Source organism: Indicator indicator, chromosome 3, assembly GCF_027791375.1.
Source record: "Indicator indicator isolate 239-I01 chromosome 3, UM_Iind_1.1, whole genome shotgun sequence".
In the NCBI taxonomy this organism is placed as follows: domain Eukaryota; kingdom Metazoa; phylum Chordata; class Aves; order Piciformes; family Indicatoridae; genus Indicator; species Indicator indicator.
In genome coordinates this window covers 10,342,981-10,367,900 of record NC_072012.1, presented here as the reverse complement: position 1 = coordinate 10,367,900, position 24,920 = coordinate 10,342,981, and the positions used below count along the sequence as shown (strand labels likewise).

General features: G+C 60.7%; 1 protein-coding gene across 1 annotated transcript; it reads left to right on the top strand.

Annotated features, from left to right (window-relative positions):
- The first annotated feature begins 1,469 nt into the window (after window positions 1–1,469).
- Window positions 1,470–2,654, top strand: ATP6V1F (ATPase H+ transporting V1 subunit F). The gene is made up of 2 exons (XM_054399657.1): window positions 1,470–1,627; window positions 1,739–2,654. Exons 1-2 carry the CDS (start codon window positions 1,470–1,472, stop codon window positions 1,938–1,940), a joined length of 360 nt encoding a protein of 119 aa, XP_054255632.1. The 3' UTR covers window positions 1,941–2,654.
- The last annotated feature ends 22,266 nt before the right edge of the window (window positions 2,655–24,920 follow it).

The window sequence follows — 24,920 nt, the reverse complement described above, 5'->3', positions numbered from 1 at the left end:
TGGAGCAGGATACTGGGGTCGGGGAAGGGGGGGTCAAGAATGGGATACTGAGGTCCTGGGGAAGATAGTGGGGGTGGGGGAGGCGGGGCGGTCTATGGCAGGATATGGGAGTTCAGGGAGAGCTCTGGGAGGTGTCCTGGCCAGGGCCTCGGGCTGCTGTGATTGGTGTGAGACTGGGGAGCAGACTGGGGGATGGTGGGGTCCTGGCAGAGGGTCTAGGGCAGGGCTCTGGGGGCCGGGAAGGGGGGCCGGGGAGTGGGGCAGAGGGGGAGGAGGAGCAACAAGAAGGGGAGGGGCCAGAATGAGCGAGGGGCAGGGTCAGGACAACCAGTGAGGTCACAAGGAGCAGCTGGGGGGCGGGGCCTGCACAAAGGGGCAGGGTCAGAACAAAGGGGGGGGGGGGGCAACCAGGGTAGGGCGTGGCCAACATGGAGAGGTGGGGGCAGAACAACCAATGAGACCACAAGTAGGGGGGAAGGGCGTGGTCAGGGCAAAGGGGTGGAGCCAGTACAGCAGGGTGGAGCCAGAGCAGTCAATCAGGCTGTAAGGATTGGCAGAGAGGAGCTGGGCCACTGTGAAGGGGCAGGGCCAACATGGGGTGGGGCCCGAACCAATCATGTCATGAGAAGCAGTGGAGTGGGGAAGGGATATACCTAAGGGGAGGGGCCAAACACGGCAGGGACGTGGTTAGAGCAATGGGGTGGGGCCAGAGCAACCAGCCTCTACCTCTCTACAACCTCCTTCCAGGTAGTTGTAGAGAGCAATGAGGTCTCCCCTCAGCCGCCCCTCATAGGACTTATTCTCCAGGCCCTTCACCAGCTTAGCAGCCCTTCTCTGGACCCACTCCAGCACCTCGATGTCCTTCCCGTGCTGCAGTGCCCAACACTGAACACAGCACTCGAGCTGCAGCCTCCCCAATGCTGAGTACAATCACCTCCCTGCTCCTGCTGGGCACACTGCTTCAAATACAGGCCAGGACGGCCACCTGGGCACACTGCTGGCTCACTGCATCTCCAGGTCCTTTTCGGCCACACCCCTCTCCAGCCACACTTCCCCAAGCCTGCAGCGCTGCATGCGGTTACCGCGGCCCAGGGGCAGGACCTAGCACTTGCCCTTGCTGAAGTTCACAGCACAGCAGGGCGCGGCCGGAGCAGCCAATGAGGGCAGCGTGCAGCACCGCGGGGCGCGGTCAGAGCGAAGGGGCGGGGTCAGCATGGAGGGGCGGTGCCAGAACAGGCCGCACGGAGACGTGCGGGGGGCGTGGCCAGAGAGAAGGGGCGTGGTCAGAGGGAGCTCCCCCTATTGCCTTGCCGGGACGGGGCCGCCTCTGTTACCTAGACGACGGCGCGCGTTGGCCGGCGGCCGGAAGTGTGCTCTGTTAACCGGAAGTGGGTGTGCTGTTACCGGAAGTGAGGGTATTTAGTCTCCCCCAAGAGGGAAGTGGCGGCTGCGGGGTGCCGGCGGTCGCCATGTCAGGCCGCGGGAAGCTGATCGCGGTGGTGGGCGATGAGGATACGGTGACCGGGTTCTTACTGGGAGGGGTGGGGGAACTGGACAAGCACCGCAAACCCAACTTCCTGGTGGTGGAGAAGGAGACGAGCCTGGCTGAGATCGAGGAGACCTTTCGGTAAGTCACAACCCACCTCTGCCTGCGGCGGCAGTCCAGGCCCCGGGGCCTTACCTGCCGCTGACCAAACCCCACCGTGTGTTCTCCCCGTTCCCTTCACTTCCACCCCAGGAGCTTCCTGAACCGGGAGGACATCGGGATCATCCTGATCAGCCAGTGCCTGGCCGAGCTCATTCGGCACGCCGTAGAAGCCCACTCCCGCCCCCTGCCAGCTATCTTAGAGATCCCCTCCAAGGAACACCCCTACGACCCCGCCAAGGACTCCGTCCTACGCCGAGCCCGCGGCCTCTTCACCCCCGACGACCTCCGCTAAAGACAGCCCCCACCCATCCCTGCACCCCCCGAGAAAGCCCCACCCGGGGGGGTGGTGTCTGCAACCCGCCCCGGAAGTCTTCAGTATGCTGCTGGGGGTTCTCATCGCACCCCGAGGGTCCATGTCCCACCCCAGGGTGATGCTGGGAGTCCTTATCCCATCCTGGGGTCTTCATTCCACCGCAGGGTGATCCTGGTGGTCCTTGTCCCTGTCCCAGCCCAAAGTACTGCTGGGGGAGTCCATGTCCCACTCCAGAGTAATGAAGGTCTTCATCTTACCGTAAGGATCCCTAGCGTGCTGTCAGAGGTCTCCCCCTCATCCTCAGGGGGACATGTCCTGCCCAGGGTGCTGCTGGGGATCCTTATCCCAACCCGAGTGTCCATGTGCCACCCTAGGGTGCTGTTGGAAGTCCCCATCCCACCTTGAGGGTCCACATCCCATTTCAGGATACTGCTGGGTGGTCTGTGCCCCACTCTGGGATGCTGCTGGGGAGGGGGGGTCCATATCCCACTCCAAGGTGCTGCTGGGAGTCTCCACCTAACCCTAGGGTGCTGCCAGGGGCATTCTGCATGGGCTGGGGGGGTCGCATGACACTGGCTCAGCCAGCCCGTGACTGTGACAGGCACTGGAAGGGGAAGTGCTGCCAGATCCTGCTGGATCCTGCCTGCTCCTGCCCATCCCTGCTGGTGCAGGCAGGAAGTTGACGTTCCCAGGGTGGTGGTGGGGGGGGTCAGGGTGTGGAGAGGACACCCCAAGGACACACAAAGTAGTTGTGGTGTCACCTTGACCACAGCCACCCCCCCAACCCAGCAGCACCATGAGGTGGGGTAGAGGAGGCTGGGGATTATTGCCCCCCCACCCTGGGGTATCTGAATGTGTGTCACCACCCCCCACTCCAGTGTCCCCAACATGTGCTGCCACTGCTTGTCACCTGCTGTGCTCTGTGGGTCACGTCATGGGGCTGGGGCGAGGGGGCTGTGGGACAGGAGAGGGCACAGCAGTGCCTGGAAGCTCAGCATGTTCCTTGGGGGGGGCACATGGGACAGGCTGTGGGGTGTGGGGCATGGGGAGGGGACAGGAATATGAAATGGGGACATGCTATGGGGTACAGGGACTTGGAGGGGGGGTGTCTTGAGATGCCCAGGATCTGACCCTCTGGGCACAGGGACCCAGGAGCCAAGGGGGGGTTGTCTGGGGATGCCCCTTGGATCTGACCCTCTGGGGTTCCCTGTAGATGTGGGTCTGGGAGTGTCACACACAGGCCCTCCTTCTTGGGGTACTGAAATTGATGGAGATTCTCCATCTTGGGGTGCTGGGACTGATAGAAACCCCCAATATCTTGGGGTGTTGGGATTGATGGAGCCCCCCATATTGGGGATGTTGGGATTGATGGCGACCACTCCACCTTGGGCTGTTGGGCTTGATGGGGAACTCATGTTGGGGTGCTGCAATTGATGGACACCCCCTACACCTTAGGGTGTTGGGATTGATGGGGACCCCCATATTGGGGATGTTGGGATTGACAGAGACCCCCTCCCACCTTGGGGTGTTGGGATCGATGGGGAACCCCCATCTTGGGGTGTTGGGATTGCTGGAGACCCCCATATTGGGGGTGTTGGGATTGATGGAGACACCCCCTCCACCACCACCATGTTGGGGTGTTGGCATTGATGGATGTCCTCCATCTTGGGGTGCTGGGATGGATGGAACTCCAGCTCCCAACAGCAAGCCATCTCCAGAATTGACAGCAGATCCCACCAGAGTTGCTCAGCTGCCCCACTGCCCAAGGAGAAGTCCTTCCTGGTGGAAAGCCTTCCAGGCAGGAGGAGGATCACCACCTCGCTTGGAGACACCATCCATGGTAGAAGCCTTCCCTTTATTGGCTTGGCTTGAGGTTGGTGGTTACCAAAATCCCCCACCCAGACCCAGTCCCACCAGTGCCCACACAGAGAGGTGGCTCCACCTTTCTCCTCACCTTCTTGGTGCCTCCTGGTGCCTGGAGTCACTCAGCTCCTCCTCCATTCCCAGCACTCTCCTCCTCCTCTTCCTCCTTGGCCACCCAAGACCCATCCTCAGCTGCTGCCAAGGTCCCTGAGATCCCTCCTCCTGCCCAGCCCCAGGTTGACCTCCACCAGTCTGACTGCACTCAGCAGCACAGCCAGCTGGGAGCAGACCCCAGCCAGGACCTCGAGCAGAGGCTCCATCAGGTCCCGCAGGCCACACAGGACCTTCCTCAGGAAGAGCAGCAGAGGTTGCAGGAGGCTGTTGAAGGTCACCTGCAGGAGAGGCTTCCAGATGTGCTCACCGATGGCAGTCAGCAAACCAACCACCAGCACCTGGGGGAAGGGGAATTTGGGTCAAAACGTTTGGGTTTGGTCACCATTTGGCAGCAGGTTCCACCCCGAGGCGTGGTGGGACCCTGTGAAGAGCAAGTCACCCCCGAGTCACTCTTGGAGACACCAAAAAGGTGGCCAGGTGGAGGTGCTGCAGGACCTGGCTGATAGTAGGACATTGAGCCGTGGAGGAGAACCTCTGGAAGTAGGGTGGCCTTGTGCCTATCAAGCCAGGTCCCACCAGGAGGAGGCCACCAAAGGAAGAGAAGGAGCTGGAGCTCCACCTGCATTACCCCAGGGGCTGTCTTGCACTCCCCAATTAACCAATGACAAATAAATGAGGGGTCTGAGGTGGAGACCTGGAGGTGGGACATGGGAGGTCCTCTCCCTACCACAGTTTTGGGCCAGCTCTGGCTCTACCTGCTCCAGAACCTGGCTGATGGAGCCCAAAACTACACCCATGGAGGTGTCCAGAGCTGGGTGGGAAGGGCCTGGGAAGGGCAGGCTCTGAGATGGTGCCAGGAGATCCAATCCGACCTCATCCCTGGGGCTGGCTCAGCTGCAGCAGAGGGCTGAGGGCTTCCCCTAACAGCCACCACACCAAGACCTTCCGGGGACAGGACTCCTGCCCTTGGCTCCCAGCAACCCCAGGAGCACTCCAGGCTGGGGCCAGAGTGGCTGGAAAGGCTGGGGAAGGACCTGTGGGTGTTGGTCAACAGCGGCTGGAGATGAGCCAGGCTGTGCCCAGGTGGACAAGAAGGCCACCAGCATCCTGCCTTGGATCAGCAATGGTGTGGCCAGCAGGAGCAGGGCAGGGATTGTTCTCCTGGACTGGGCACTGGTGAGGCCACACCTGGAATCCTGGGGTCAGTTTTGGGCCCCTTGCTCCAAGAAGGACATTGAGGGGCTGGAGCAGGTCCAGAGAAGGGCAACAAACCTGGGGAAGGGTCTAGAGAAGGAGAAAGGTCTGGGAAAGTTTTGAGGAGAAGACTTTTTAGGGTGTCAGGTAGTGATAGGACTAGGGGGAATGGAGCAAAACTAGAAGTGGGTAGATTCAGATTGGATGTTAGGAAGAAATTCTTCACCATGAGGGTGGTGAGACACTGGAACAGGTTGCCCAGGGAGGTGGTGGAAGCCTCATCCCTGGAGGTTTTTCAGGCCAGGCTGGATGTGGCTGTGAGCAACCTGATCTAGTGTGAGGTGTCCCTGCCCATGGCAGGGGGGTTGGAACTAGGTGATCCTTGAGGTCCCTTCCAACCCCAACAATTCTATGATTCTGTGAGCTGAGAGATCTAAGGGGGTTCAGGCTGGAGAAAAGAAAGTGGAGAGGAGACCTTCTGGCTCACAACTCCATTAGAGGAGGTTGGAGCCATGTAGGCATCAAGGTCTTCTCCAAAGTGATGGAATGAGAAGAAAATGACCTCAGGTTGCACAAGGAGAGGTTTAAGTTGGACCAGGAGGAACAATTTTTTCCCCTTGAGGGTGGTCAAGGGTTGGCCAAGGCAGTGGTGGAGTCCCCATCTCTGGAGGGCTTTCAAAGCCACATAGATACAGTACTGAGGGCCATGATTTGGTGGCGACCTTGCCGTGCTGAGTTAAGGTTTGGACTTCATCTTGGAGATCTTCTCCAACCCAAACCCACTCCATATCTCCATCCCTACCAACCCATCCCCTCAGGACCCTGTAGGTGGCCCTGTCCCCTCCCTGTCCCCTTGTGTGTGTGCGTCCCCTGCCCCCCGCCCACCTCCTCCTAGATGTCCCCACAGCCGGACGTGTTGATCCTCTTTGTCCCCAAAGCTGCTTATGGAGGCTCAGGGCCAGACCATCCTTGGGGACCTTGCACATGAGTGTCACAGGGTTGGGTCACACGTGTCACCTCCCTTCCCACTCCCCCAAAAAAGTGCAGGCAGTGGGGTGGGCAAGAGAAGACCCTCAGGTGGGGCGAGAAGTACAGGCAGGGCAGGCAGGAGAGACCTTCAGGTAGGTCGAGAAGTAGAGGCAGGAGATCTTCAGGTAGGGCTGGAAGTACAGGCAGGAGAGACCCCCAAGTAGGGCAGGAGGTACAGGCAGAGCAGGCAGGAGAGACCTTCAGGTAGGTCGAGAAGTAGAGGCAGGAGATCTTCAGGTAGGGCTGGAAGTACAGGCAGGAGAGACACACACATACACCCCCCCCAGGTAAGGCAAGAAGTACAGGCAGGGCAGGAAATGCAGAAGAGACCCTCAGGCAGCACAGGCAGGTGATAACATCAGGTAGGGCAGGAAGTACAGGCAGGGGAGACCCCAAGTAGGGCAGGAAGCACAGGCAGGGCAGGCAGGTGATACCCGCAGGCAGCACAGATGGTGCAGGCAGGTGATAGTCCAGGCAGCACAGGAAGTACAGGCAGGGGAGGTGGTGAAGGCAGGTGAGAGCCAGGGCAGGCAGGGGATACCCCAGGACAGGCAGGAGGCACCCCAGACAGTAAGCAGAGCAGGCAGCACACACAGGCAATACCCCCAGGTAGTGCAGGCTGCAGACACCCCTTGGGCAGGAAGAACAGGGAGGCGAGTCCCCCAGGGAGAGCAGGAGGTACAAGGCAGGGCAGGCAGGTGATAACCCCGGGCAGGACAGGCATGAGAGACCCCCAGGTAGGTCAAGAAGTACAGGCAGGGGTTACCTTCAGGTAGGGCAGGCAGTACAGGCAGGAGACAACCTCAGGTAGGACAAGAAGAACAGGCAGGGCAGGCAGGAGGTACCTTCAAGTAGGTCAAGAAGTACAGGCAGGAGAGACCCCCCAGGCAGGGTGGCACAGGCAGGAGAGACCCCCAGGCAGTGCAGGCAGGGTGGCACAGGCAGGAGAGACCCCCAGGCAGCACAGGCAGCGCAGGCAGCAGGACCCCCCCGACAAGGCAGTACAAGCAGCAGGACCGCCCCCCTCCTCCTCCCCCCCAAGCAGCGCAGGTGGTACAGGCAGGGGGAGGTACAGGCAGGGAGGTGCAGGCAGGGCAGGCAGCAGCTCCGCCCCCCCCTCTCTGATCCTTTCCCCCCGCCCTGCCCTGGGCAGGGGCAGCAGCGCCGGGGGCGGCGGCGCCGGCAGGTAAAAAGGGGGGGGGGGGGGATTTGGGGGGGTTTTGGGGAGGGTTTGGGGAGAGTCCAAGGTTGGGGGTCTGGGTCCCAGGATGTGTGGGGGTCCTGGCTTTTTTGGGGGGGAGCTGGGTGCGGTAGGAGGAGGGAGTGGAGCACCCTAAGGATCCCCTCCGAGGATGCGTGGGTGGCTGGCTGGTGGAGCACATTGGGTGCACCCCAGCTAGGGGAGTGGGGGGCAAAATGAGGGGACCCCTCCCACAGTTTGTCATGGTGCTGGGTTGGGGGGGGCTTCAGGGTGGCAGATGGAGGGTGCCCCCCCATCACCCTTCCCCCTGCCCTAATTAAGTGGAGTTAATTGGGATGGGGGGTGGGGCAGCCAGATGGTGTTTGGGTGTGTCCCCCCCCTCACCCCTCCAAGATGGGGGAAGGGGCTCGGGGGGGGGGCCTTGGGGGAGGGTTAAGGGGTATGGGGGAGGTCTCAAGCGGTGGGGTGGGGGTCTCGCAGTCCTCTTATGGCGGGGTTGTGTTACTGGGGAGAGATGGGGAAGGGGACATGGGGGGGGTCACAGGGAGGGGGAGCATTGAGGGGTGTGTAGGGGGCCATGGGGGGTGGACATGAGGGGCCATGGGTGGAGGGGACACGAGGGGACCTGGATGTCCCACAGGGACCTGGCGCGGGCACTTTGCCCCCCACAGCACCGGGGCCCGGCCGCCCCCCACCACCCAACGAGGCCGGTGAGACCTCCCCCCACCTGGGGACAGGGATGGGGGTGCTGGGACGGGGACCACAAGGGAAGAGGATGCCGGGGAAAAGGGACACTGGGGTGGGGACACCGGGGAAAGGTTGGGACCTTGGGGCTGGGGACCCCAAGGGTGGGGACCTCGAGGGATGGGGACACTGAGAGGAGGCCCCAAGGGTGGGGACAGGAATGGGGACGGTTCCAGGGAAAGGGGACACTGGGATGGGGACCTTGAGGATGGGGACTCACACCTGGAGGGTCCCAGAGGTGACGACATGGGTGGGAACATCATGGAGACCCAAGCATGGGGTTCCAGAAGATGGGGACCCACCTGGAGACCATGGCTGATAAGACAGAGAGGTAGGGGGGCACAGGGAACAAGGGACAGGGACACAAAGCTGGGGATGCCACCTCAGGTGCCACCTTCTCTTTCCACCCTGGCTGCAGGCTGCCGCCAAGGTCCCCATCCCTGGAGCCTTGTCCCCATGGCGGCAAGGTCCTGCCCAGTTCTTCTGGCTGCCTGCCTGGCACTGCAGCTGGCCACAGGTGAGTGTGGGCACTGGTGCCACTGGTGGCACTGGGGATGGATGGGAGGAACCCAGTGGTGGTGGGTAGGATGAAGGTCTTGACCATGGGTGCCTGGAGGTGCGGAGACAAGGGACAGAGTCACCAGAGAATGGGGACCTAGGGAAGGGAAACCTGGAGAGGAAGGACCTTGGAGACCTGGGGCTGGGGATCTTGGAGGTGGCAGCCATGAGGAATGAAGGACCCTGGAGGTGGGGACCCAAGGATGGGGACCCAGGGGACAGGGCCACCAGGAGGGGGACCCTAGGGGTGGCAGCCATGAGAGATGGGGACTCAGGGGACAGGGTCACCGAGGAATGATGACTTGGGGAAGGGGACCCTGGAGATGAAGGATCATGGAGATGGGGACCCTGAAGTGAGGACCCAAGGGATGTGGTCACCAGGAAGGGGACCTTAGAGGTGGCACTATGAAAGACTGGGACTCAAGAGACAGGGTCACTAGGGAATGGTGACCTGGGGAAGGAAAACCTGAAGTTGGAGACCCAAAAATGGACACTTGGGTGTAGGAGACCCAGGGGAACAGCACCCACCTGGAGATGGAGGTCCAAGGAGGGGGACATGGGTGATGGGGACCTAAAGGTGTGGGAAGCAAGGGGTGGGCACACTGGAGCTGGGAACATGGGGACATTAAGGGATAGAGACCAGGGGATGGAGACATGGGGACATCAAGGTATGGAGACCTAGGAACGGGAACATGAGGACTTTAAGGTATGGAGACCTTAAGCCATGGAGACCTAAGGCTGAAGATCTGGAGATCCCATCAGGGGATGGGAACCCAGGGGATGGAGACCTTAAGCCATGGAGATCTGGGGATGAGGACATGGGGACCTTAAGTCGTGGAGACCAGGGGATGAAGATCTGGAGATGTTTGTCTGGGAGACAGAAATAGTCATCAGGGGGGGAGAACGCTGGAGCTGGGGCCTTCAGCCCGTGGATAGGGTGACAGGAGGTGACCATTGACATGTCCTCACGGTGGCGACAGCTCACGGTGATGGGTGCAGCAGCTTTGGGAACCTCTTCACGGAGATCATGGAGAACAGTGCCCACGGAAGCTTGGTGGCCCGGCTGCCGGGGGACACGGGCAACGGCGGACTCCAGCTCTGCCTGGCCGGCGCCGACGCCGTCTGGTTCTACCTGGATGGTCGCAGCGTCCGTCTCAATGTCTCGGAAGGAAGGACACTGGACCGTGAGGTGATGCCACCTTCTCCTTGAGTCCTTCTAGATCCATCCTTGGTCCGTCCTGAGTTCATCCATCCTGGCTCTGTCCGTCCCGTGTCTGTCAGCCAACCATCCTGGGTCCATCTTCCATCCATCCTGTGTCTAACCTCCCTCCCTCCATCCATACATCCATCCCTCCATCCATTTATTAATCCATCCAATCATCCATTTATTCATCCATCCATCCATCCTGTGTCCAACCTGCATTCACCGTCTGTCCATCCCTCATCCATCCCATGTCCATCTGTCAACCATTCTGGATCCATTTAGGGTCCACTTGGATCCATCTTCCATCCTTCCTGTGTCCAACCTCCACCTGTCTTCTCACCATCCCATGTCCATCCTCCAACTGTCTCGGGTCCATCTGGCTCCACCTTCTGTCCATCCTGAATTCATCCTGGGTCTACCTGGCTCCATCGTCCATGTATCCTGTGTCCATTGTCCAACCATCCTGGATCCTTCTTGGGCCCACCTGGCTCCATCTTTCATCCTTATTGGATCCATCCTGGGTCCATTTTGCATCCATCTATCCCATGATGATCCCAAGTCCATCTTCCAACCCTCTCAGGTCCACCTGGCTCCATCCTTTGTCATCTTCCATCTGTTCTGTGTCTAACCTTCATCCATCAGCTTCATGCATCCTGGTTCCATCCTCCAACCATCTTGGGTCCATTCTCCAACCATCCTGTGCCCATCCAGGGTCCATCCATCCAATTTCCTTCAATCCCATGTCCATCCTATGTCCCTTCTGGGTCCACCTACCTCCATCCCCATCCATCCCATGTCCATTCTCCTCCATGGACTCAAGATGGTCTTGAGTCCATCTTGTGTCCATCCCTGATTCTCTTCCACCTCGTGTCCGTCCCATCTCTATCTCCTACAACCTCATCCAACCAACATCTCCAACCCTCACCCAGCTGGGTGAAGAACCCCTGGAGGCCTCCTCCTCACCCAGCACTTTGTCCCCCTTTGCAGGAACTGGAGTCTCCAGTGCTGATGGTGGCCCTGACATGTGCTGAAGATGGCTTCTCCCCGGTATGGCCACCAAGGGATGGCCTCAAAGGGTGGTGAGTGCTCTGTGGGGAACTGTCCTACCTTGGATCAACCACCTCCTGTGTTCTCCAACAGGTTGAGTATAGGATCATTGTCCAGGTCCTCAACGAGAATGACAACAGGCCTCACTTTCAGGGGGCCACTGTCCTCACCCACAACATCAGCGAGGTGCTGGGATGGGCCACCAGGACCACCGTGGGCATGGGGACATGGGATGGGGACAGAGATAGTGCTGGGACACCAGGAGGCTGCTCACTCAAGCGGGGATGGGGTCACCCAAGAGAAAATGAGGTCACCCAGGAGGGGATTGAGACACCCAAGAGGATATGGGGTTACCTAGGAGGAAACTGAGACACCCCAGAGGGGATGGGGTCACCCAGGAGGGAATGGGGACACCCAAAAGAGGTGGAAACACCTAAGAGGGGATGAGGTCACCCAAAAGGAGATGAGGTCACCCTAAAGGGTTGGCATCACCCAAGAGGGACAGGGGACACCCAAGGGGGATGAGGTCACCCAAGAGGAGGTGGGGATACTGAAAAGGGGTTGGGGACGCCCAAAAGGAAATGAGGTCACCCAAGAGGGATGGAACACCCAAAAGGGAATGGGGTCATCCAAGAGGGATGGGGACACCCAAAAGCGGATGGGGTCACCCAAGAGGGATGGGGACACCCAAAAGGGAATGGGGTCACCCAAGAGGAGATAAGGACGCCCAGAAGGAGAGGGGGACACCCGAGAGAAGATGGAAACCTCCAGAAGGGCTGAGGTGACTTGGATGGGTTTGGGGACCAGCAGGGCGTTCCTGGGGGGTTGGCAGTGGGTGCTGGTGGGTGAGAGCTGGTGCCCCTCAGCTGGCAGCCGTGCACTCGGTGGTGTTCAGCACGCAGGCGGAGGACGCCGACGGGGACACCTTGATGTACGTCATCGACACGGCCTCGGTGAGCCCCGGAGGTGGAGATCAAGGCCCGAAGGGGCAACGCGAGGCCAGGGGCGGAGGTGGCGGGGGTGGGAGGCTGGGGGCCTTTCCAGCACCATCTGCCAGCCTCTTGAGTGCCACCCTCCTCACCTCGCCCCCAGCCCGACGCCAGGTTCTTCCGCATCGACCTGCCCAACAGCGGGAAGGTGGTGCTGGCGCGGGCGCTGGACTTCGAGAGCAGGCAGCAGCTGGAGGTGGTGGTCACAGCCGTGGTGAGGACCTCAGCACAGCTCCCAGCCCTTCACCCCAGCCCTGCTTTGCTTTGTCACCATGGGGATATGGAGCTCCATGGTCATGCCGGGGTCCTTCCTGATATCTTGTGGCTTCTGTGCTCGCCCCATGGCTCTGTGTTGCCTTTGACCATCCCCTCTTCACCCCATGTCCTTGTGGCCCTCGTGTCCATGCTGCCTCCACCCCATGGTCTTGTGTCCCTCACGTCCATCCCATCTTCATTCCATGTCTTTGTAGCCCTCATGTTTATCCCATCTTCATTCCATGTCTTTGTGTCCCTCATATCCATCCCACCTCCACCCCATGGTCTTGTGTCCCTCATGTCTATCCCACCTCCACCCCATGTTCTTGTGGCTCTCATGTCCATACCCATGTCCTTTATGTCCCTGCCACCTCCACCCCAGGCTGTCCCTGTGTCCTCCATGTCCATCCCATCTCCACCCCATGGTCCTGTTGTCTCCACCCCATGTCCTTGTATCCCTCATGTCCCTGCATCCATCATGTCCATCCCATGCCCATCATGTCCAACCCACCTCCACCCCATGATGACTGCATGTCCCTCATGCCTCTGCCACCAGCCATGGCTCCGAGGTCCTCCTGCCCACCCCATGCCCCACTCCTCTGCCTTCCCCAGGTCCCTGTTCCCACCCTCTGTGTCCCTTGTGTCCCTCATGTCCCTGTTGTCCCTGCTAATTGGGGGTGACATGATCCCATCAGCCACCATCACCTGCCCTCAATCCCCCTCATTTCCCTAATGGGCACCTGGCTGTCACCTCTTCCACCCCCTGGTGACAGTGGCCACCACCCAGCTGGGGGATGGCACCCTCCCACCACCTGCTGCCACCCACCCTGGCCTGTGTGGGGTTCCAAGTCCCATGGAGATCTTTGTCTGTTGGAGTTCCTTGTCCCCAGAAGGTTCCTGTGTGGAAGATCCTTGTCCCATGGGGGTCCTTGTCCCTTGAGAGTTCTTGTCCCCTAGGGGTCCCTGTCCCCAGAAGGTCTCTGTGTTGGGGACTTTTATCCCTTGAAGGTCCCTGTCCCATGGGAGTCTTTGTTCCCTGGAGGCTTTTGTCCATTGGGGGTCTTTGTCCCTTGAATGTCCTTGTCCCATGGGGTCACTGTTCCCAGAAGGTCCTTTTGTTGAGGACTGTCCCTGTCCTGAGGGTCTCTGTCCCATGAGTGTCCTTGTCCCCTTGAGGACCCTGTGTGGAGGGTCCTTGTCCCATGGGGTCCCTGTTCCCAGAAGGTCCCTGTGCTGATGATCTGATCCTTGTCCCATGGGTCTTTGTCCCTTGAAGGTCCCTGTGCCATGGGTGTCCTTGTCCCCTTGAGGTCCCTGTGCTGAGGGTCCTTGTCCCATGGCGATCTTTGTCCCATGGAGATCTTTGTCCCATGGTGGTCCTTGCCTGCAGAAGGTCCCTGTGCTGAGGGTCCTTGTCCCATGGTGATCTTTGTCCCATGGTGATCTTTGTCCCATGGAGGTCCTTGCCTGCAGAAGGTCCCTGCGCTGAGGGTCCTTGTCCCATGGTGATCTTTGTCCCATGGTGATCTTTGTCCCATGGAGGTCCTTGCCTGCAGAAGGTCCCTGTGCTGAGGGTCCTTGTCCCATGGAGATCTTTGTCCCATGGAGGTCCTTGCCTGCAGAAGGTCCCTGTGCTGAGGGTCCTTGTCCCATGGAGATCTTTATCCCATGGTGGTCCTTGCCTGCAGACGGTCCCTGTGCTGAGGGTCCTTGTCCCATGGAGATCTTTATCCCATGGAGGTCCTTGCCTGCAGAAGGTCCCTGCGCTGAGGGTCCTTGTCCCATGGAGATCTTTATCCCATGGTGGTCCTTGCCTGCAGACGGTCCCTGCGTTGCCAGCCCTTGTACCCTGATGCTTCCTGTCTCCTGGACGAGGTCCCTTCGGCTCTCCTGTGCTTCGGGTGTCCCACAGCAGGCTGTGTGGTGTGTGTGGTGGGGGGTGTATGTGGGGGGGGTGTGTGTGGTGGTGTGTCCGTGTGTGTCCCACCGTCCCTCTCCAGCTGTGCCCCGGTGTGCCGCCGGCTGTCCCTAGGAGATGAACACGAAGGAGCGGTTCAACGCCTCCGCCCGGGTGCGGGTGAACGTGCTGGACGGGGACGATCAGTACCCTCGCTTCCTGCCCTGCACCCCCCGCACCCACCACGGCCTCACCGTCTGCACCAGCCCCATCTACACTGCCAACGTCACCGAGGGACAGCTACAGGTCGGGCACGTCGCCACACCCGGCCCAGGGCGGCGGAGGGAGGGGGAGGAGAGGGTCTTGAGGTGGATGTGTCGCCCCCCAGCAGGGAGGGCCTCTGAGCTTCAGCCCCGGCTCTGTCTACGCTGAGGATGGGGACAGGGGCTTGAGGGCCACCATCACCTACTCGCTGCTGGCAGGTATGGGCAGGGAGGGGTGGGCAGGGAGGGGTGGGCAGGGGTGGGTGGGCGTGGGCACAAGGAAATGGGCACATGGACATGGGTGGGCAGGGGTGGGTGGGCGTGAGCACAGGCACAGGGAGATGGACACATGATTGTGGGTGGGCAGGGCAGGTGGGCATGGACACAAGGAGATGGACACAGGGACCTGGGTGGGCAGGGATGAGTGGGCATGGGCACAAGGAGATGGGCACATGGTTGTGGGTGGGCAGGGGTGGATGGGCATGGATACAAGGAGATGGGCACATGGTTGTGGGTGGGCAGGGGTGGGTGGGCATGCACAAAAGGAGATGGGCACATGGACATGTGTGGGCGGGATGCGTGAGCATGGGCACAAGGAGATGGGCGCATGGTTGTGGGTGGGCAGGGATGGGTGGGCGTGGGCACAAGGAGATGGGCACATGGGCATGGGTGGGCGGGGATGAGTGGGCATGGATACAAGGAGATGGGCACATGGTTGTGGGTGGGCAGGGGTGGCTGGTCGTGGACACAAGGAGATGGGCACATGGTTGTGGGTGGGCAGGGGTGGATGGGCATGCAGACAAGGAGATGGGCACATGGACATGGGTGGGCAGGGGTGCATGGGCATGGACACAAGGAGATGGGAACATGGATATGGGTGGGCAGGGGTGCGTGGGCATGGACACAAGGAGATGGGCACATGGTTGTGGGTGGGCAGGGGTGGATGGATATGGACACGAGAAGATGGACACATGGTTGTGGGTGGGCAGGGGTGCGTGGGCATGGACACAAGATGGGCACATGGTTGTGGGTGGGCAGGGGTGGATGGGCATGGACACAAGAAGATGAGCACGTGGACATGGGTGGTGGGCAGGGATGGATGGGCGTAGAAACAAGGAGATGGGCACATGGTCGTGGGTGGGTAGGGGTGGATGGGTATGGGTGGGTGGGCGTGGATGTGGACACAAGGAGATGGACACATGGACCTGGGTGGGCATGGAAATAGGTAAGCAGGGACAAGTGGACATGGTGGGCATGGGTAGGTTGGCATGGATGAGAAAGGACAGGCAGGCTTGGGTGGGCATTGGACATGGGTGGTCATGGATGTGGGCATGGGCATGAGAACATAGACACAAGGACATGGGTGGGCATGAATGGGTGGGCATGGATGGGTGGGTATGGACATGGTTGGCATAGACATGGGTGGGCATGAACATGATTAAGGAGGCTTCCCCCTCTACCCCCCATTCCCTGGTGCAGATTGTGCCAGTGGTGCCCATCCCAGGACCAGGGGGTACGAGTGATGCCCTTACTGTGTGTGGTGCCCACACCAGTCCAATCCAATTGCTGGGATCCAATTGTATAAAGGGATTGAATGGGGAGGGGGGGTGGCCCTAATCCCCTTCCCAGTCCTTCCCAGTACAGAGTGTGTGGTTGGGGGGGCTGTTACTGGGTGACCTGAGTGGGTTGTGGGGTCGTGCCCTCATAGGTGGGCACACTAGGCTGGCATTGAGGGGTCCAAACCACCCTTCCCCCTTCCTATATTGGTGCTCAAAGTGAAGTCAGGGTTGTGGGGGGGAGGGGGGGAACATAGAGGATGTCCCTTTGGGGAGGGAGTTTCCCACAATTCCCTGGGGTAGTGGTGAGGAGTTTAGGGGTGGGGAGCCCCATTTGAGGTCTTGTTGTCCCCCTCCAACCCCCAGGTCAGGAGAGCAGCAGGTTCCACATTGACAACATGACTGGGGCCATCACCTTGGTGAGGGCGGTGGAGAGCAGCAGGAGGACCCCAGCCATCAGCCTCAGTGTTATGGTGGGACTGGGAAGGGCACTGGGAGGTGCTGGTGGGGACTGGGAGGTGGTGGGAGATGGGGAAATGGGGTGGGGAATGTTTGGGGAGGTGATGGAGGGGGGACATTGGGTGAAGGAGGCTTGGGAAAGTGGTGGGTGTGGAGGTGAGGGATGTCTGGGGAGATGGAGGTTCCTGGAGAGAGGGAGGATCTCCAGGGTGAAGGAGACCTGGGGAGATGGAGGCTCCTGAGGAGATGAGGGATACCCAGGGAGATGGTGGCACCCAGGGACGTGGAGATGCCCAGGGACATGCCTGTGGAGATGCCCAGGGAGATGCCCATAGAGATGGATGATGCTGAGGAAGATGGTGGCACCGAGAGATGGATGATGCTGAGGGAGGTGGTGGCACCCAGGGACGTGGAGATGCCCAGGGAGATGCCCATAGAGATGGATGATGCTGAGGGAGACGGTGGCACCTAGAGACATGGAGATGCTGAGGGAGATGGTGGCACACAGTGATGTGGAGATGCCTGGAGAGCTAAATGATGATGCCTAGGGAGCCCATGGCATGGAGATGCCAAAGGAGGTGGTGGCACTCAACAAGTTGTTGGTACCTGGAGATGTTAGATGGCGCCCAGGGCTGAGGAACCCTCATGACATTGGTCCTGGTGGTGCTGCTGGTTGGCACCCATGGGTGGCAGGAGGTCAGAGGAAGAGGTGAGTGCCAGCCTTTCCTCCGCAGGCTTCGCAGGTGAACGATGCCAACAAGTTCGCGGTGACCCAGGCGGTGGTGAGGGTGCTGGCTGCCAACCGCTCCCCGCCTCGCTTTGCCCACTCCTCCTACCAGGCCTTCGTGCCCGCCGCTGCCCGCGAGGCCGCCCTGCTCCTCACCTTCGGCGGGCATGTGCTGGCCCTGCGTGCCCACGACCCTGACTTCCCTGAGGTGGGCACTGGGGTGGGCCTGGAGTGGGTATGGAGTGGGTGTGGGGTTGGCATGAGGTGGATGTGAGATGGGCACTGGGGTGGGTATGGAGTGTGTGTGGGGTTGGCATGGGGTGGGTGGGAGGTGGGTATGGAGTGGGTGTGGGGTTGGCATGAGGTGGATGTGAGATGGGCACTGAGGTGGATATGGAGTATGTGTGGGGTTGGCATGGGGTGGGTATGGGATGGGCATGAGAAGGGCACTGGGGTGGGTAAGGAGTGGGCACAGGGCTGGCATGAGATGGGTATGAGATGAGCACAGGGATGGATATGGAGTGTGTGTGGGGTGGGTATGGGATGGGCATGAGATGGGCACTGGGGTGGATATGGAGTGTGTGTGGGGTGGGTATGGGATGGGCATGAGATGGGCACTGGGGTGTGTATGGAGTGGGCACAGGGTTGGCATGAGGTGGATGCGAGATGGGCACTGGGATGGGTACGGGACAGGTGTGCGGTTGGCATGGGGTGTGCATGAGATGGGCACTGGGGTGGGTATGGAGTGGGTAGGGGTGTGGGTGAGGGTATGGGCAGGGGATGGGCATGGGGTAGGTGTGGGTTGGGCAGGGATGTGGGCACAGATGTGGGCAAGGGATGCGGGCAGGGGGGTTGGGCACAGGCAGGGGTATAGGCAGGGATGTGGGGTGGGGATGTGGGCAGGAGTATAGGCAGGGATTTGGGCACAGACAGGGATCTGGGCACAAAGAGGGGCAGAAGCAGGGGGTACAGGCAAGGGGCACAGGCAGGGCCTGAGGAGGGTCCCCCCGCAGGGGGTGAACCCCCAGGTGCGGTACAGCCTGCAGCTGCCCAGTGCCAACCAGAGCCAGGGGCACCCCCACGGGCACGGCCACCACCAGCTCTTCCAGGTGATGCCCAACGGCTTAGTGGTGGCCAGAGCTGACCTCCTGAGACCTGCCCAGACCTACCGCCTGCAGGTTACTGGGGGGAACTGGGAGAGACTGGGGGGACTGGGGAGGTGGGGGGGTGGGGGATGTTGGGGACACTGAGGGCACTGGGGGTACTGGGGTGGGGATATTGGGGGCACTGAAGGGACACTGGGCGGGAATTGAAGGGTACTGGTGGCACTGGAGGAGACTGGGGGCATTGGGGGTACTGGGGGCACTGGAGGGACACTGGGGGTACTGGGGAGGTGGGAGCATAGAGCGTATTTGGGGTACTGGCAGCACTGGAGGGGCACTGGGTGGGAATTGAAGGGCACTGGTGGCACTGGAGGGCATTGGGCATACTGGGGAGGTAGGGAATTGGAGGTATTGGGGGCACTGGGGGGGAACTGGAGGGCACTGGGGGTGCTGGAGGTACTGGGAGTACCGGGGAGGTGGAGGATATTGGAGACACTGGAGGGGCACTGAGGGGACACTGGAAGGGGGGCACCAGAGGTACTGGAAGGGGGGCACCAGGGGTACTGGAGGGACACTGGGCAGCTGGGGAGTAGCACCAGAAGAGCTGGGGAGAGCGGGGAGGGAGGGGCACCAGAATGATGGGGATGCACCAGAGAGAACTGGGAGTACTGGGAGTCACTGGAGAGGGTCCTGGGGAGGGACGTAATGGGGATGGGGACAGGGCGGGGGGTAACTGGAGCCAGCCCCCCCACACTCCCAGCACCACCAGTTTGGGTGCCCCCTCAGGTACTGGCACGGGATGAGGAGTCAGGGGAGACCTCGAACACCACTGTGGAAGTGGAGGTGCTGTGGCCAGGGCAGGCAGGTACGGACTGGGGATACTGGGAACACTGGGAGGGTGCTGGGTGCCCCCCAAGGGGCTCTCCTGTGCCCCATTACCCCATAACCCCCCCAAAATGGGGTTCCCTGTGCCCCCATTACCCCATAACCCCCCAAAATGGGGTTCCCAATACCTCCATTACCCCATAACTCCCCCAAAATGAGGTCCCCTGTGCCCCCATTACCCCATAACCCCCCAAAATGGGATTCTCTGTGCCCCCATTACCCCATAACCCCCCCAAAATGAGGTCCCCTGTGCCCCCATTACCCCATAACCCCCCCAAAATGGGATTCTCTGTGCCCCCATTACCCCATAACCCCCAAAATGAGGTCCCCTGTGCCCCTATTACCCCATAACCCCCAAAATGAGGTCCCCTGTTCCCCCATTACCCCATAACCCCCCCAAAATGGGGTCCCCTGTTCCCCCATTACCCCCCAAAATGGGATTCTCTGTGCCCCCATTACCCCATAACCCCCAAAATGGGGTCCCCTGTGCCCCCATAATCCCCCAAAATGGGGTCCCCTGTTCCCCCATTACCCCCCAAAATGGGATTCTCTGTGCCCCCATTACCCCATAACCCCGCCGAATGGGGTCCCCTGTGCCCCCATAATCCCCCAAAACGGGGTCCCCTGTGCCCTATTGCCCCATGATCCCCCCAAAATGGGGTTCCCACTGTCCCCTATTTCCCTGTGCCCCCCCAAACTGCTCTCCCCCCTCCCCCCACAACTCTTCTCTCTGTCTCCTCACCCCACCTCTAACTCTCCTCCTCTTCCCCCCCCCCGCAGCTCCCCGAGACCCCTCAGAAGTGGGGGGGTCAGGTCGGACCCCCCTAAATCCGGGGATTCTGGGGGGGGGGCTGGGGGCCCTTCTGCTCCTCACCATCACCATCCTCTTCCTCGCCCTGAGGGTGCTGAGGAAGAGGCAGCGGCAGCAGCAGACAGCAGACAGAGCAGCCCTGGCCATCGAGAAGCACCCCAACGTGGTAGGGGAACCCCAAAACCGACCACCTCCCACTCCACCCCCCCTCCCTCCCTGAACCCCTAAAATCCCTTCCCCTGGGACCCTCAGATTCAACCCTGGATTTCCCCTGGTCGTCAAACACAACCTTAACTCCCCCTCCCCAGGGCTTCACTGCAACCTCAAAGCTATCCCTGAACCCCTAAATTCCTCCCCCAGCACCCCCAAAATTCCCACCCTGCCCCCCACCCCCCACCCTGTCCCCTATGACCTCCCCCCTAATGCCATAACTCCCCCCTTGCACCCCCAAATTCCTCCCCAGATTCCCCAGGACATCAAACACAACCTTGGACACCCACCCCCCCAAGTCTCCACTGTACCCACAAATCCACCCTTGAACCTCCAAATTCCTCCCCCAGCACCCCCAAATCACCTCAGGCCCACGAATTCCACTGCGAGTCCCCCCAACTCCCCCCTGACCCCTAAATTCCCATCCCAGACCTCCAAATTTCCCCCCCAGAACCCCCAAATTCCCCTCCTCCCATCCCCTAAATTCCCCCTCAGGCCCCCTAATTCCCCCCAGACCCCTAAATTTCCCTCCTGGACACCCCCCCCCCCCCCCCCCCAGACTCTCAAATTCCCCCCAGCACCCCCAAATTCCCTCAACCCCCAAATATTGCTCACTGTGCCCCCATATCCCCCCCTCAGACCACCAACCCCCCTCCCTCTAATTCCCCTCCAGATCCCTAAATTGCCCCCACAACACCACCCCTAGACCCCCAAATCCCTTTGCACCCCCAAATCCCCCCCAGACCCCTAAATTCCCCTCTCAGACCCCCCCAATTTCCCCCCTCATCATCCCCAAATTCCCTCCCAGACCCCTAAATTCCACCTTCCCCCAAATATTCCTCACAGTGCCCCCAAATTCTCCCTACAGACCCCTAAATTCCACCCCCCAGCACCCCCACATTTCCCCACCTAGACCCCACAACCCTCCCTGCCACCCCAAAATCCTCCACAGACCCCTAAATTCCCCCTTCCCCCACTAACCACGCCCCCAAATCCCTGGGTCTACATCTCAGGGGCGGGGGGGGATAATGTTGGGGAGTGTCCCTAAATTTTGGGGTGGGAGAGGGGTCTGAAAAAGAGGGGGTACAGCCCCCCCCCCCAAGTGACTCCTGTGCCTTCTCCCACCCCAACAGAGCCTGAGGTGGTTCCAGCCGGTGAGTTTTTGGGGTGGGGGCCCAAGAGACCCTCCCCAAGCCCTGAAACTGGGGGGTGGCTGCTCTGAGCACCCCCAGAATGGGTCCTTTTTTTGGGGGGGGGGGGGGGCTGGCAGGGTGGGGGTTGGGGGAGGGAATTGGGGGGGGGAAGGGTCTGAGCTAGGGGCAGGGTGAGGGTGCTGAGGGGAGAGAAACTGGGGGGGTCCCTGGGAGGGGCAAATAGGGGGAGTGGTTCTTGAGCTCGGTGGGGGGGGGGGGAAGTGGGGGTTTCGGGGTTGGGGGGAGTCACAGTGCTGGGAGGGGTAGAAATGGGGGGGGGAAATACTGGGAGGCACTGGGATGCGCTGGGAGAACACTGGGATACACTGGGATGCACTGGGAGAAACTAGGAGGTAGTGAGTGGGCTCGGGGGGGGCACTGGGAGGGTACGAGAAGGGCACTGGGATGCACTGGGAAGGCACTGAGATGCGCTGGGAAGGCACTGGGATGCACTGGGAGAAACTAGGAGGATTGTGAGTGGGCTCGGGGGGGGACACTGGGATTCACTGGGAGGAGCACTGGGAGACACTGGGGGTCACTGAGAGGGTTCTGGGAAGCACTGTGGGGGGCACTGATGTGTACTGGGAGCACTGGTGGGGTCCTTGGTGGGGTCCTTGTACTGGGGGGTTCCCCTGTGCCCGGCAGTGGGGGGAGGGTCCCATTACTGGGGGGGGTGTCTCATGGTGGGGGGGGGTCTCATGGGGGGATCTCATGGGGGGGTCTTAGGGGAGGTCTTGGGGGTAGTCACGGGGGGGTCTCATGATGGGGGGTTTCATGGTGGGGGGGATCTCATAGGGGGGTCTCATGGGGGTTTATGGGGGGTCTCATGGGGGGTTTTATGGTGAGGGGGACCTCATGGGGGGGATTATGGTGGGAGGGATCTCATGGTGGGGGGTTTTACGGGGGGGGGGCTCATGGGGGCAGTCCCTGACATTTGTTTTTCTGTGCCCTCCCACAGGTCCCTGCTGGCAAATCGCCCCCGAGCCCCCCCAGCCTTTATTACCCCAACGAGGGCTACAGCGATGGGGGGGCCGGGGAGGGACCCCCGTCACAGCCTCCTCCCCCACCCCCAGCTCCCCAGCCTCCCCCCAAACCTCAGGCCAATTCCGTGCGGGGGGTGGGGGCCGTGGGGAAGCCGGGGGGGTCCCCAGTAGGAAATGGCAGTGGGGGGGCATCTCCAGAAGGTTCCCCTCCCCCCCCACCCCCCCCACCCCCTCCACCAGTAAGTCCCAGCCCTCCAAGTCCTTCAGTAGAAGCTTCTGGGGGGGGGTATGGGGAAGTGGCGGCGGGGGGCAGCCCCACTTTGAGTGGGGGGGGACTGGGGGGGGGTCGTCGTGTTGGGGGGGGGGGCCCGGGGGTGTTGCCGGCGTTAGAGGAGGTGAGCGAGGAGAGTCTGGAAGAACTGGGGGATACCGGGGGGGCACTGGGAGGAGACCCCAGGGCGCACCCCCCGGCCCTGCTGCAGCTGCTGGAGGATTCCATCGAGTGCTGAGGGGGGCGGGGGGGGACGACTGGGAATTGCGGGGGGGAGTGGGCTTGGCTCCAATAAAGGTGTTGGGATGGCACCGGTAAAGAGCTGGAGTGGTAGCTGGGGGGGCACTGGGAGGCAGTGGGTGGGCACTGGGGTGGCTACAGCCGCTGGTCTTCAGCCCCTGGGGAGCACTGGAATGCATCGGGAGGATACTGGGCAGGCACTGGGGAGCACTGAGGGGACACTGGGAGGATACTGGGAGACACTGTAGCAGTTACAGTCCTTTGTTCCTCTCTCCTGGGGGCACTGGGGGGCACTGGGAGGGTACTAGGCAGCATTGGGAAGGTACTGGGGCAGCTACAGCCCCTGGCCCTGCTCTCCTGGGGGCACTGGGAGGTACTGGGATGCACTGGGAGGGCACTGCGACGTACTTGGTATGCACTGGGAAACACTGGTTGGGGCCCTGGGGGGCACGGGTACGCACTGGGATACACTGAGAGGGCACTAGGAAGGCACTGGTCCGTACTGGGAGGCATTGGGAAGGGTTCCACAACCCCGCCCCTCCCCACGTGGACTATTCCCCGCGCTCCGCCTCACTGGCCACGCCCCCAAGGGGGCGGAGCCCCTGAGACCACGCCGCTTAGCGGGTTCACGCTGTCGGGAACTGGGAATGGACTGGGATGCATTGGGAGAGGGCACTGGGAAGCACTAGGAGGTACTGGGAGGTAGTGGGAGAGGACTGGGATACATTGTGAGGGCCCCCGGTGCTCCCCCAGTGCTTTCCCACTGCTGCCTCACTGCTTCCCAGTGCTCCCCAGTACCACCTCAGTGCTTCCCAGTACCCTCCCAGCGCCCACTCAGTGTCTCCCAGTACTTCCCAGTGCCTGCTCAGCGCCCTTCCAGGGTCCTCGGGGTGCCATGAGGGTACCTTGGGTGGTATAAGGGGTGCCCTGGGTGCCACTTTGGGGTCCTTTAGGTACCATGGGGGTCTCTTGAGTGCCATGCAGGTGCCCTTGGGTGCCATGGAAGTCCCTTGGGAGTTATGAGAGTGCCCTGGGTGCCACTTTGAGGTCCTTTTGGGTGTCATGCAGGTGCCCTTGGGTGCCTAGGGGTCCCTTGGGTGCCATGAGGGTGCCCTAGCTGCCACATTGGTGTTCTTTGGGTGCCATGGGGATGCCCCTGGGTGCCATGAGAGTCCCTTGGGTGCCACAGGAGTGCCAATGTGTCACCCTTGGGTGCCCTCCCCCTGTGCCATGTCCCTGGGTGCCCCTTGGGCTTAAGCAGCTTCTGTGTCCCTGTCACTAATCCCTGCCTCAGCCACTGCCAGCACTCAGGGTACTGGTGTGTGCTGGGGTGTACTGGTGCGTAGTGGGAGCACCTGGTGTGTACTGGGGTACACTGGGTGGCACTGGTGTGTACTGGGACCACTGGGACCACCGGTGTGTGCTGGGAGCACTGGTGTGTACTGGTGTATTGGGACCACTGGGGAGCACTGGTGTCTACTGGTGTGTACTGGAGTGGCATGGGAGCACTGGATAGCCACTGGTTATACTGCTAGCATTGGGGTCTACTGGGTTATACTGGGAACACTGGGGGAGCTTCACCCCTGACCATTTACACCCACACACATTTCCTCCCCTGCTCTATTTTTATTCCCCTCTTTTTTACCCCACATGTCTCCCTCAATTTTTGACCCCAAATTTTTTACCCCCCATTTTTTACTCCCCATGTCCCCCCATCGACCTTTTACCCCCCATTCTCCCCTTTTTCCTCCCCCCACGTTTCCCCCCCCATTTTTTACACCCCCCATTTTAGCCCCCCACTTCTCCCCCATTTTAGCCCCCCACTTCTCCCCCATTTTTTACACCCCTCATTTTTACTCCCCCATTTCCCCCTGACTTTTTTACACTCCCCCCGCATTTTTTGCCCCCCCCCCAGGTTTTTTATGCCCTCCAATTTTACTCCCCCCATTTCTTACTCCCCCCCCGTTTTTATACCCCTACCACCCCCCATTTTTCACCCCTGTTTTTTATCCCCTGTTTTTAGCCCCCCCAATTTTTTACCCCCGATTGCCTTCCATTCCCCCCCCAATTTTTTACCCCAAATTTTTTAACCCCCATTTTTTTGCTCCCTCAATTATTTTAGCCCCCAATTTCTCCCTTCCCCTCCAATTTTTTACCCTGATG